Source organism: Polyodon spathula, chromosome 14 (genome assembly GCF_017654505.1).
Source record: "Polyodon spathula isolate WHYD16114869_AA chromosome 14, ASM1765450v1, whole genome shotgun sequence".
In the NCBI taxonomy this organism is placed as follows: Eukaryota; Metazoa; Chordata; class Actinopteri; order Acipenseriformes; family Polyodontidae; genus Polyodon; species Polyodon spathula.
In genome coordinates this window covers 33,646,512-33,661,213 of record NC_054547.1, presented here as the reverse complement: position 1 = coordinate 33,661,213, position 14,702 = coordinate 33,646,512, and the positions used below count along the sequence as shown (strand labels likewise).

At 38.1% G+C, this 14,702-nt stretch overlaps 1 protein-coding gene across 1 annotated transcript; it reads left to right on the top strand.

Annotated features, from left to right (window-relative positions):
- The first annotated feature begins 442 nt into the window (after positions 1 to 442).
- On the top strand, positions 443 to 14,407 carry LOC121326595 (immunoglobulin superfamily member 10-like). Its single transcript, XM_041269926.1, has 7 exons — positions 443 to 663; positions 1,431 to 1,690; positions 1,817 to 1,904; positions 3,275 to 3,665; positions 4,145 to 9,037; positions 9,361 to 10,264; positions 11,722 to 14,407. The coding sequence occupies exons 2-7, from the start codon at positions 1,494 to 1,496 to the stop codon at positions 13,628 to 13,630; spliced, it is 8,382 nt and encodes a 2,793-aa protein (XP_041125860.1). The 5' UTR covers positions 443 to 663; positions 1,431 to 1,493; the 3' UTR covers positions 13,631 to 14,407.
- Positions 14,408 to 14,702: the final 295 nt, after the last annotated feature.

The following is a 14,702-nucleotide window of genomic DNA, read 5'->3' as shown; positions in this document are numbered from 1 at the left end:
GTTTTAGGTATCCTGGGATATTTCAAAATGCTTTCAGAAACTTTAAAAGAAGGCTCTTCGATTCTTTTCGAACTTGAGTGCGACAGAGTTAGAGTGAGGGCGAGGGAAACAAAGACCGAGGGGGGGAGAGAGAGAGAAATTTCCGAGGAAGTGTAAAACAGACTGGAGCGGAATAGTCTCTTTGCACAGATTATTATATCAGATAAAGAAAGTTTAAAAATAAATAAATAAATACATTTTTCAAAAAAGAAACGAAGTGACCAGCAGAATCAAAAAGACGATGGAAAGATACATGTGGATAAGCATGTAAACTAACAGAAATTGTAGCTAATTTAACTTTAAAATTAACTTTGAAAGGTGTTTTAACGGCGTTGGACCATACCCTAGGAACATGAGCATGAACTGGAACAGACGAGAGACTGGAGTGGGTGGGAACTAACTGGCAGCGAAAGCCTGATCACATCTTTAAGCATTTACTGCTGGTTGCACTTAAAATATAGTTAGGTTAGCATTGGGACTCTGCGAAGCAGGTTGTCGTTTCCATTAAAACGGGTGTTTACATTGGTCCTGGGGTTTTGAAAGTGTTTCCTCGTCACAAGAAAAGTGTATTTTGTTTACTATAGGATGCTCACATTGTTAGCTATCTGGCAACTCTGCAAAACTGTAAGTAACCCTTACTATTACTATATTCTTGATTTTTTTTTTCTTTAAAAAAAAAAAAAAAAAACTTCTTGACGACTGTAGCCATAAACTTTTGTTTTTTTTACTGAATATACCATATGGTACTTGAATGAATTTTTTACGGATTTACAACATGTAGTACTTTGATTATCATATATGATTAATATGTATATTTATTAATAATAATAAATATAATAATAATAATATAATATACTAATGATTATTATTAATAATAATTATTATTATTATTTTTTTTAAAAGATCTTCGTTCTGTTTCAAAGATATAATAACTGCAGAGATTAAAAAAAAAAAAAAAAAGTAAACCATGTACACTTTGCTCGATATAATAGTCACAGATTATCAATACCAATTAGGTCAGAAGTGCTTCTCTGAAGCTCTTTTTATTGTGTGTGTGTGTGTGTGTGTGTGTGTGTGTGTGTGTGTGTGTGTGTGTGTGTGTGTGTGTGTGTGTGTTTACATTTATCAGACAGGATCATTAAAAAAAAAAAAAGTATTTAAGCATTAGGGTATTTAAATGTAATTCTGTTCATTTAAATCTGTGTCCCGTTGAGCCTGGTCAGCTTTTTCTTAGCTCTTAGCGGTCATCTTAGTTCTTAGTTCTTAGCGGTCATGTTAGTTCTTACCAGTTTCGCGCTAAATGCTAAAGAGAGAACCTCTAACCAGGTTAATTATTGTGTTCTTTTAAAAGTGCATTTTTCATACCTCTTCTTTTTTCTTTTAACCACAAGGTTACACTGGTACTTGGCAATGTAAATACTGTCTAATGGTGATCTAAAAGACCTTTCACCAGGATGAATGTTTTCAGCAAAGGAGATTTGTGGTGGAGGTTACTGGCGTTCTTATGTTTCTGGGCTGGGATACTTCCAAAAAGCAGCGCCTGCCCCAAGTCATGTGCTTGTTACGTTGAGACTGAAGTGCATTGTACATTTAGATATTTGACATCCATACCTAAGGAAATTCAGCCAAACGTGGAGCGCATCAACCTGGGGTAAGTCCAGCTTCTGTAAAATATCTTTATTGTAGGTATTGATTACTGACTTCACTGTTTGTGAAGGGTCGTTATCTTCTCTAACGAATAAAGAGCTTTTTGTTTGCTTTATGATTCAATGTGGAGTTTCTGGGAAGTTACTGGATTAGCAGCACAGGAGACTGAAGACTTCTGTATTTATCCACACTGTAAGGTTAACACAGGCAGTGGCAAGGTCAGGTTCTCCACATTACCCCGAGAGAATGCTTCACCTTGAGCGACTTGATAGAGCAGTTTCTTCTGCATTCACACGCAATCACTGGCGTTTTTATGAGACTGCCTGCCAATGTTCAATAGCATTTGTGATGAATTAGGTGGTGGTTTTATGATGTGGATTATTGCACTTTGAAAACGTTTTAGGACCTATTTGGAGTTTAGAAAATTAATCTAAAAACAAAATAAAACTAAAAAACAAAAAAGAAAGAAAACTGTTAAATTATCTAGCTTTATATTGTTATTAGAATATTGTTAAATTATTGTAATAGCTCTCTGAAAAATTGCTTTTGCTTTTCACTTCAAAATAGGATTGGTTTATTTTGGTATGTTTACCATATAGTTTTTTTTTGTTCTTATAAATTGTATTATATACAAATGCATTCAACAAAAGGTTGTATTTAATGATGTGGAATAGTAATATGCACTATCTAACAAGTAGGACCAAAAACACGTGCTATAGAACATTTAAATTATACAATACATCAACATAAAAAGAAAGTGATTAAATTTCTAGCTTGTAATTATGGTTAATTGAATTTTTTACTAAAAAAGACCTGAATTCCTAGACCTCAACAATTACGACGTGTCGTTACGTTAGGTTTGGTATCGTCTGTTCTGAAAGTCACTAGACGTCTATGTCCATTATATATATAATATATATATATATATATATATATATATATATATATATATATATATATATATATATATATATATAGGCACAAACACACACACACACACACACACTTTATCCTTGGTGTAGTTCAAGGAGGCAGAGGCTACAAATTAATTGGAGTCTCTACTTGTCCCCAATCTGAGCATTCATGTTTTTTCACATTATTCCATCCTCCCCTATATTTATACACAGGAACTTCATTTTCTTGTTCCTAGGCATAATCGACTAAAAAATATTGACCAATAATAAGTCTATTGGCTCCAGAAAACATGAATATTGTTATGTGTATTTTATAATACAGAAAGCTGGGTACACTACAGAAAGAGTGAACATTTCTATAATGAAATCCAACATTAACTCCATTAAAGTAGCAATAAACTGAAAAAAACAGAAAAGGATTAACAAAAGTGGCTGTCAAAATGCTATATTTGTCTATGCCTAAATGAGGAGAGATTTGTTTGATAAAACATGAGAAAAGGCATCATGAAAGGCAATTGCTGTAGCCAAGTTGCACTTGTGTGCTATATTACTTGGCAATATGTCATCCAGTGTAAAATTAATAAGTATGCATGTACTGTTGATTGGGTATTAAAAAGAAATGCACCTTTCAATCAAACCTCTTCTTTAAACAGTGTTGTATTTTATTATTTCAGATCCTGAAGATGAGTTACAACAAAGTCAAAGAACTGAACAAGTACACTTTCTTTGGTCTTCAAAGCCTAATAAGACTCCAAATGGATCACAACAACATTGAGTTTATTAACCCTGAAGCCTTCTACAGGCTTACATCATTAAAACTGGTTCACCTGGAAGGGAATGCGATCCAACAGCTTCACCCTGATACCTTTGTTACCCTGCGTTACATTCAGTTCTTCAAAACATCTTCCATCAAAAACATTTACCTCTCAGACAACGCCCTGAGCAGCCTACCATCTGAAATCTTTTCTTATGCTCCAGACCTCGAGAGCGTCTATCTACATGGAAATCCGTGGGCCTGTCACTGTGACATGGAATGGTTTGTGAAATGGATTGAAGAGAAACCAGGTAAAACTGAAAATGAAAGCCATTTTCTTAAGCATGAGGAACATGAGGATGATAATTCAATAAGATTGTTTCTTATTGGTACAGATCATTTGTGACGCACACCTAGTAGTTTTGTTTAAGTAATACATTTCACTCGGGGCAGTAATGTGTTAAACAGACAGAAGGTGGTGACATTTTATATACTTATTCGTGTCCAGTTGGTGGCTCATAAGTATTTATGTACTGTAGGTATGTAGTAATGTGGTTGGATATATACATGAGGTGGGTATAGGAGAGGGTTTGTGAGGAGAGGTGGATGAGAAGTTATAGAGTAAATGCTGAATCATTGGTGGAGCTCAGATTCTAATCCTGCCAAAACAATGTTAAAGGTTGTCAAAACCTGAACTGTAATCCCTGGGGAGCAGAGAACCAATTAAAGCTGTTAAAAAGGCTGTTCAGTTTCCTTTGTGATAAACACATATCATTTTTTTCCTTTTTAGGAGTGCTGAAGTGCAAACGAGACAGATCATATGCTAACGGTTTTCAGTGTCCCATATGTGAAACACCTGTTGCATCTAAAGGCAAAGATATGTCACATCTTCCCTTGTCAGCCTTGGCCTGCTTCAAACCTGCAATAGATCCTCACCTTAAACAGAAGAATATTTCCTTAGATGAAGGAGACTTCACTCCAGTTTCTTCCAATGACTTCATTCAACCAATTGGATCTATAGTCCTGAATATGACAGATCAGTCAGAGAATGATGCAAGTGTGGTCTGCTCTGTCCAAAGACCCAGGGCATTGAAAGGAGTATACTTAGACAAGAAGGATGACGTCACATTTTTAAATGCATCTTTCTCCACGTATTTGGTTTGTAATATTGACTATGAACACATCCAGCAGCTCTGGAGGATACTGGCCATGTACAGTGACTTACCAATGACACTTTCAAGAGGTTTGATGCTTACTAAAACACCATATATAAGTTACAAGTATCAACAGAAAGAAGATGACGAAGAAGCTGCCTTTAGTGGCATAGAAGCAGAAGTCAAAGCAGATCCTATATGGCTGATGCAAGGACAGTTTACGTTGCAATTAGACAGGACAACGACTACATTCAATACACTTCATATCAAATATACAAGTGACATTCAAATGAACATCGAAAATAAACCCCACAAATACACTTGGGCCATGATAAAGAAAGATAACACGACAAAAACAGAGCACTCAGTTTTGATAGGTGGCACAGCGGAACTGGACTGCCAAGCCTTTGGGGAACCCAAGCCTGCAATTGAATGGATTATGCCTGATGGTAGCAAAGTGCGTGCACCATATAGTAGCGAAGACAGGAGGATTATAATTACTACATCTGGCAGATTTACATTAAAGGCAGTGGACACTTCTGAGACAGGATTGTATCGCTGTATAGCAACAAATTACCTAGATGCAGATGTGCTTGCCTTTAGGATTACCATTTTGAATCCATATGTGGAAGAGATAGATGTCAATGGTGCTCAGATGTCCAGAGCTCTTGGAGAAAGTCTGTTCCTTCCATGTGGATCTGTTGGCATCCCTGAAGCATCTATTAACTGGATATTACCAGATCATACTGTGCTAGACAAGTCATTAGGAAATAAAAAACTTTATCAAAATGGCACATTAGGAATTCAGGGGATAACTGAAAGAGACCATGGTTTTTATAGATGCCTTGCATCAAATCACTATGGAGTTGACATTTTGTCTTCCAAAATATTGCTTGCAGACATTCCTAGCCGGGAAACTACATCAAAGGTGGATAATAAGTATCTATCAGAAGAAGGTGAGGGGTCAGGAAATGAGGCTGATTCTGTCTCAGAGCAAACCCAAACAGACTATAAGGAACTATCTCCAAGCGCGTCCCTTAAAACCAGGCAAGAATCTAGAACTTTAACTTCAAACAGTGTGTATCCTACACAAAGGAAAAAACAAGACAGGACTTCAATGCATAGGAAAAATGGCTTGTCAAGCAATAGGAGAGTCTGGGGAAACAGGAGGACATTTAATAATTCAGCCAGGAAAGTAGATCCTCAGCGCTTTGCACAATTCATGGCAAAAGCTAATAATAATAAAGCAGCCCAAAGTCAAAATAAAAAAATGACAGACAAGCCATCTACAAAGAGCTATTCAAACTTATCAGGGGATGGAGAAGAAACCTCAGGAGAGGTCTTAGCTGAGGATGAGCTTTTAATAATTACAACAAAGATGCCCAGCAGTGTTTTAACTACCATAGAAACTAATTCTGAGGAGACAACTGTTGTGTATCCTGAAACACATGAACAGTCCTTAGAGATGCCAAGCACCCCTGTGACAATGAATAGTCATGGAAATGCGAATAATGCACATACTTCTTCAAAGCCAAAGTCGTACACAACAACACCATACACGACAACAACATACACAACAACACCATACACAACTGTCATTCCTAAAGTAAATAAATTATATACATATGGGAAAATCAATGAAAGACCCTTATCTCAACCTGCCACAGTGGAACCTATAATAATAGACTCCCGCTCTCAAATGCAATCAGCATTTTCAGGTGGACCAAATGAATATCTCAAAACCTCAACTTCTGTTCAGCCTTTATTAAGTAGAAAGGCACATAATATAGCAATACCACAAATAACTATTGCAAAACCTGGACCTTTGCCAGATACTCCAGTTAAAGTTTCAACAGAATCTAGTCAACAAAAATCCATTACAGCCATCACAACTGCTCAAGGTGAACGAGACGAGATAACGTTTCATACCACGCAGAAGATAACATCCCCTCGACTGCCTGCAGGATCTACTATCATCTCCCATCAACAAATTCAGATTATTAGAGGTGAGACTTCGAATCCTTCTGTAAGTAAGCAGCGTACTGGCAAAATAAGAAAGTTCCCTGGTAGGCGTAGAATTTTCAGACCAAACAAAATTCCAGATATACATGCATACTTGCATAAATTTGTGAAACCAAACAAAGGTTCCGCAATATCTGAAAAAGACAATGCTGCCACTCCTATATCCATAGAGCTAACTACAAAATGCGAGTATCATATAACCAATGCTCCACTGGGGATTGTTGAACCAGGTCCTGAAAAAACTGGAACCAATACCACTGAAGCTAGCAGTCAAGCTAAAGATCTTATCAGTGCGGTCAAACCCTCAACAAAAATTGATAGTCAGTATAATTCTGCATACAATAAATCTAGGCATTCGGTAGGTTTAGGTAAACAAACACCTACAGTCACTTCACAAACAGGGTTTAGGATACCCTTAATTCAGGCTGCCACTAAAGACTTCTTGGTGACCACAAAAATGACAACTACTACCAAACCTACAACTACCAAACCAAAAGAACCACAAAGATCACTTATAGCTCCTACCTTTGCTTCACCTGACCGACCCAAAGAACCTGTTATGACGTCAGTCAGTCCCAGCAAAGCTGACAGACTCTACACCACCACCACCCAAGCTACCACAGCATCCTCTAAGGTTATTCAAGGGAAAATTCCTTGGAATAAACTTTTTGGTAACAGACATAGTCAAAAGGAACTGCTTAAGAGATTGCGCAAACCAATACGGCCAGTGACTACCACAAAAATGACACCAGCAAAAACCACCATTACCACAGCACCAGCAAAAATGACAATCACTCTGCCCACAAGTGAGGCCCTAGTCCTACCCTTTACAACTTTGACGACAGCTATTGACCAGACTGCAGTCATTGAGTCTTCAGCAACCTCCTCAGATTATGATTCCGGGTCTTCTTTTACCACTGAAAGTCAACCATCAATTAAAGTCCAAGCCCCGCCTTTGATAACTTTGTCTCCTGTTCAATCTTCACCTTTCTTGCCTGAATACACTTTGGGGGTTCCAACAACTACTGAAACACCACCAGCAACTGGGATCCTAGCTTCACCTTCACCAACAATGCCAGGAGCTATTGATCATACTACTGTGATTCAATCCGTGGCTTCCTTGCCTTATAATTCTCTTGGGCCTTCTATGACTACAGAAATACAGCCGGCAACCAGAGTCATTGCTTCACCTTTGTCAAAGACTGTAGTCATGGAGTCTTCAGCAACCTCATCTGACTTTTCTTCAGGGTCTTCTACCACTGAAGAACAGACAGTCTTAGACCTGCTCCCAGCTGTTACCTCTGTAAAGACTACCGCTGCAATACCCAAGCCCAAAACATTTATTTTCAGTAGTACAACAGCTAGCAGCCCACCCAAAACCACTTCAACCACCACCAGAAAGCAAGTTGTACATTTTAGAAGAAAGGGACTTCGCCGCCAAAGACCAAATAAAAAGACAGTAATGACCCAACACACCACAGCAGTTTCATTCAGGAAAAAAGAGGCTCCCACCACAATGAAAACTACCACCAGCAGCATCACATCTCCTGAGGCATATTTTACTACAACTACTGTGAAACCTACAACTAAAATCAAAACTACAACTAAAGTCCAAACAACAACTTCTACCAAGTCTACAACAACTACTACCAAACCTACTACAACTACCAAACCTACTACTACAACTACCAAACCTACAACAACAACTACCAAACCTACTACTACAACTACCAAACCTACAACAACAACTACCAAACCTACTACTACAACTACCAAACCTACTACTACAACTACCAAACCTACAACAACAACTACCAAACCTACTACTACAACTACCAAACCTACAACAACAACTACCAAACCTACAACAACTACTACTAAACATACAACAACTACTAAATCTACAACAACTACTATCAAAACAACAAGTGCTCTTGAAACTACAACTCGTGCTGTCAAAACTATTTTAGGAATCCCATCCACTAAAGCAACAAAAACCACACAAAGTTCACACTTTATAAAACCCAGGCCAAATCAATTTACAACTTCTTTTATAGAAACAAAATCTCTTGATGGAAGTGGGAGTTATTTCCCTCTGTCAAATATACAGAAACCCAGTCCTTCCCAGCCAACAAAAGTGACGCCATGGTGGACTAGCAGGTTCTGGCAGAAACCACTTCCTGAGGCCACAGACAGAGGAAAGACTTTAACTATTAACACGCTGACGATACTAAAGGCCCCTCAGAGGTACACAAAAGCCCCACCTACCTTTAGCAGTGACATTGAAAATGCGATAGGTAATGGATATGAGAAACACACTGAATTAGAAGCATCAACTTCTAATTTCATAGCCATGGACCCTTTGCCAAAGAACCATCCATCAAAGCCCAGAATAGTGGGTGGGAATGCAGCTAGCTTCACCGTTCTTTCCAACTCTGATGCCTTTATACCATGTGAAGCTTCAGGAAATCCTTTTCCTACAACAACCTGGACCAAAGTTTCTTCAGGTATAGAACAACACAAATGCCAAATGTTATCTTTACATTAATTTAATTTTATATGTTCACCAACTTAATCAATTTTGTTTTAATAACTTAGATTTGTTATTTGGTTATGAGTAGGGTTGTTGGATATGATTTCCTCTTAATAAAGTGGAACCATTCATGAAGCTTGTTCAATTCCTTTGCCACCATTGCTAATCATCTTTAAAAAAAAAAAAAAAAAAATGAAACACAATTGAATTCATTTAATAACTTGCTTGTTATTTGAACATTGTTTAAAAAGATAATTTTTTAATTTTGTTTTGTTATCTCTTTAAACTCTCCTTTAGGTACAAAACTGACTATGAAGGCCAAACGGGGGAACAGATTTGAAGTTTTTAAGAACGGTACATTGTCTATCCAGAATGTAAATGTTCAGGACCGTGGACAGTACCTTTGTACAGCAGAAAACCAGCATGGATCTGACAAACTTCTTGTAACACTGTCTGTAGTGGCTTATCCTTCACGAATCCTGGAGCCCAAACTGAGAGAAATGAAATCTCATTCTGGAAACACTGTGATAATAAAATGCAAAGCAGAAGGAAGACCACCGCCTATTATTTCATGGATTCTTGCAAACAAAACGTTTGTCAGGGGTCCTGTTTCAGAAAACAGCAGAGTTTCAGTGGATTCGGATGGGACTTTGACCATTAAGGATGTTAGCGTGTACGACAGAGGACATTACAAATGTGTGGCAAGCAACCCAGCTGGAGCTGATACAGCCACAATCAGACTGCAGGTAGTAGCTGCACCCCCTGTTATTACAGAAGAAAAACGACAACATGTGAAAGGAGAGATAGGTCAATACTTGAGGCTGCCCTGTACAGCCAAGGGAAATCCTCAGCCCACAGTGCGGTGGGTTCTGTTTGATGGAACTGAAGTTAAACCTTTGCAGTATGTCAATGCAAAACTGTTTGCATTTGCTAACGGGACTCTTTACATCAAAAACTTAGCCACTTCTGACAGCGGAAACTACGAATGTATTGCTACAAGTTCGACTGGCTCAGAAAGAAGGGTGGTTAATTTGATAGTGGAGCAGGTGGAGACTGTGCCCAAAATAGTGACTGCATCGGATCGAAGAACTGACCTTAATTATGGAGACAGATTATTGCTAAACTGCTCAGCTGTCGGAGAACCCACACCTCGAATCATTTGGAGATTACCCTCAAAAGCTATTGTAGACCAGTGGCACAGGTGAGGTTCATTTTATTTTAATTCTTTCTAAGGTACAGCATTTAGTTCCAGAAATGTTGCATACAATCTCCCATCACCTCAAACAGTGTGTACAATGGAAAGTGAAGGTCTATTTAATTAGTTTATTATATGTGTATATTTTGTGTCACATATAATGCTTTGAGTTGCACAAAGGATACAAGTAGTGATTTGGGAGAATTCAAGTAGTATGATAAATGTTTTCCCTAGTTTACATAAGTGTGTTGACATATTTCATCAGGTGCTGCTTACATTTGAATCACTGTGGAATCAATAAGCCTTCCATTATTGTTTAACATAACCACTGGGACGAGACATGGTTCAGCAGATCACTTAAAATGCATTCCCAGTCAGCAGCAGTCAGAACCCTGTGTATTTCCATTTTAGCAGATGTGAAATGGTTTCTCCATCTAAAACAGATTCTAATTATCTGTTTTGCCCTGAATTCTAGCCATTCAATGTTAAACATATGTTTTAATATCTATTATAATCTCTTTGTATTTTCTTGTATTTGTATATCATTAATCAAAGCTCAGAATTCCGACTTTTAAAGACACATAATGTGTAATAGAAATAGTCAAAATAATGACAAAACCATGTTTAAGTGTTTCATCATTATCCTTCCATTTGTAATGTAAAACCGTCATAACTCAAACGCATTTTAGAAAAATGCGTAGATCAAAATATATTACAGATGGTCCCATTATGTTTCAACTTACCTCAAATGGTTTCCTTAAACAGGATGATCAGCATTCTCAGTTATTGGCAATTTGAAGTAGAAATTGATAATAATAATGTCAGAATACCATGGGAATCTTTGTAACCTGTAATTTGACTTAAAACTCAAGTAATGAATTTGCTGCTGTACTTTCTCTGCACGCACAATCAAACTTGCAAACCCTGCTGGCCTGCTCCATCATTCAGTAAACTGTATGTAAGAAAAGGAAGCCTTTAATCTCAAAGAATTTCTCCAAACACTGTAAACTAAAGGAATACCTTCTGTAGTGCACTTATTGTAAGACTCTATACACCTGCAATATGATAAAATAAATAAAAAAATTAATAATAATAATTATTAATACAAAATTAGTGGGCTTCTTCATTTTATCCTAATATATGACTGGTAGTTATATTTGAATTGATTGCATTTAGTTTATGTTTTATTAACAACTGTTTCACAGACCCTGATTAGCACTAATCTTCGACAACTGGACAGTGAAGATGACTTTGTCTTAGATTAGTGCCAATTGGGGTATGTGAAACCAGCCATTAATGATTCAAAATACATTCTTTTTGTTGACAGAAAATAAGTAAAGCTTCAGACACATCCAATAAATATTTCAAAATTAAAATTAGTAATTCCAATTGTTTAAGGAAATACTGAAAACCAGTTGACAGTGTTCCTGACCTTGCTTATATTTTTATTTTATTTATTCCAGGATGGGAAACCGGATCCATGTGCATCTTAATGGCACCTTAGTTATCGATTCTGTCAGTGAGAAAGATGCCGGGGACTACCTCTGTGTTGCCAGGAACAAAATCGGTGATGATCTTCTGCTAATGAAAGCCACTGTGGCAATGAAGCCTGCAAAGATTGAATACAAGCAATTCATAAAAAAACAAGTGCCATACGGAGATGACCTGAAAGTAGACTGCAAAGCTTCTGGAGCCCCTGAACCTGAGATAACATGGGGCTTGCCGGATGGTACAATGGTAAACAGTGTGCTGCAGGCTGACGACAGTGGCACCAGGAGGCGCCGCTACGTTCTCTTTCATAACGGAACCCTGTACCTAAGCAAGGTCGGGGTAGCCGAAGAAGGAGACTACACTTGTTATGCAGAAAATACACTTGGGAAAGACGAGATGAAGGTCCACGTCACTATTGTGACAGCAGCTCCTCGCATCCGGACCACTGCCCCTACATTTGCGAAAGTGGAAGCAGGGGGAAAGGTGATGTTCAACTGTGAGGCGGTGGGAGAGCCCAAGCCAAAGATAACGTGGCTCTTACCATCTAATAACATGATTGCAGCTTCAAATGACAGGCATCTGATGCATGTAAATGGCTCGCTGGCTATCAGGAATCTCAAGGTGACAGATTCTGGTGAATATCTGTGTGTAGCCCGAAGCACTGCGGGCGATGACACAAAGGTCTTCAAGCTTGAGGTCAGTGCTAATCCCCCAATTATAAATGAATTTCACAGAAACAAAACCATTGTTAAAGACAGTGCAGTGAAACACACAAAAAAGCTAATTGACTGCAAGGCTGAGGGAACTCCAACGCCACAAGTCATGTGGATTATACCAGACAATATTTTTTTAACAGCACCATACTATGGCAGTAGAATAATCGTACACAGGAATGGCACATTGGAAATTCGCAACGTCAGAGTGACGGACACGGCTGAGTTTGTATGTGTAGCTCGTAATGACGGAGGAGAGACTGTCATGGTGGTGCAGTTGGAGGTTACCAACATGTTGAGAAGACCCATGTTCAAGAACCCATTTAATGAGAAAGTAATGACAAGAACTGGTAAGACCACTATCTTAAATTGTTCTGCTGATGGATACCCTCCACCAGAAATGATTTGGCTTCTGCCTAATGGGACAAGGTTTACCAGCAGTCAAAAGATTACAAAGTACCAACTGGGAAGCGATGGCACTCTTATCATTTACAACCCCAGTAAGAGCGATGTTGGGAAGTACAGGTGTGCTGCCAGGAACAAGGTTGGCTATATTGAAAAACTAATTGTTCTAGAGGTTGGTCAGAAGCCGTACATCCTTACTCAACCAAAAGGGCTCATTAGAGGTATAGGTGGACATCCTCTTTTCCTTCACTGTCTCTCTGAGGGCAGTCCCAAACCTAAAATCAGCTGGACAGTTCCAGGTGGATACGTGTTGTCTAGACCTCAGATAAACGGGAAGTATATTCTTCTCGAAAACGGAACTCTTGTTATTCAAGAGGCCGGTGTTCACGACAGAGGGAATTACATTTGCAAGGCATACAATGACGATGGGGAGGCTACAATAACAGTGCCTGTGATAATCATAGGCTACCCACCTCGCATAACCAGCGGGGCACCACAAAGTGTGCACACGAGGGCCGGGGCAGCTGTTCATCTTAACTGCGTGGCAATTGGGATTCCCAAACCTGAAATCACATGGGAGCTGCCCGATCGCTCAGTACTTTCAACAGCTGGCAAAGGCCGTCCCACTGGCAGTGAGCTTCTACACCCACAGGGAACGCTGGTCATCCAGAAACCAAGCGTATCGGATTCAGGAACATACAAGTGCTTAGCCAAGAATCATTTTGGCACAGATTCAAAAATAACATATATTCAAGTTGCATAATAAAAATACAAAAACACCACAGTACAAAAGAATGTTTCTTGTTTCTCTAAATATTTGTTTCAGTGTCTTTATCAATAACAGATATTTCTGGTGGACCATATTTATTATTATTATTTTTACTTTTTGTACTTTAGCAAGCAGTAGCCAAAACAAAAGACATCTTACTTTGAGTTGTGTGGCAGCCTTGAAAAAAGTGAGCTGTTTTCTTAGTTGTCATTTAAGGTCAAGAGAATATAGCCTGCAAGTGAAATCGCACACAGAAAGATATGTTATGTTTTCAACATAGCCAGAGCTACTGCTACATTTCTGAAATGATTTTGTGGAAAGTTACATGGTCTGGTGAAGCCACACAGAAAGCAGCATTGCAAAGCATATTACCAAAAATATGTTTCAAATAAAAAAAAAAAAAGAGTGACTTGTGGACAATTTTGTAAATACATCATGGAGTATATTACTGTACCCTTTATTACTGTTTGTATAGCATTTTTACAGCATTAAAACATCCTCTGGTAGAAATCAGTGAGCATTGTGTTTTGAATGATCATGTATAATGGAGGATTTTGTCTTTTCAAATATTACACTGGATTGTCTTCTTATAACCAGAACTGTTTACTTATATTCACCTTTATAAGCAATACAAAAAAAAAACTACATGTAAAGAAATTAATTTGCTCCAGTTTGATTATGCCTGCCTTAATTGGAGTAATGTATTTGCATTGTTTTATACATTGTTTGGCACAGATGTAAAATAATATTATTCTTATTGTACATGTTTAAATCCTATTAATAAATTCCATAAACATTTTTTTTTGGTAAGTTTTGTAGAACAGGTGAAAAATGACTATCTATATATATACACACACACACACACACACACACACACACACACACACACACACACACACCCACTCGATATATCGTGGGTATCGGGGTCCAGTATAAATCCGCTGCGATATAGCGAGAGACCTACAGAAAAACAAATAGGCTAATAACAAATACTGTACAACCACTCCCTCGTTTTATCGGGTAGCATCAGGGTCCAGTATATATCCTCTACGCAACCTGCTTGATT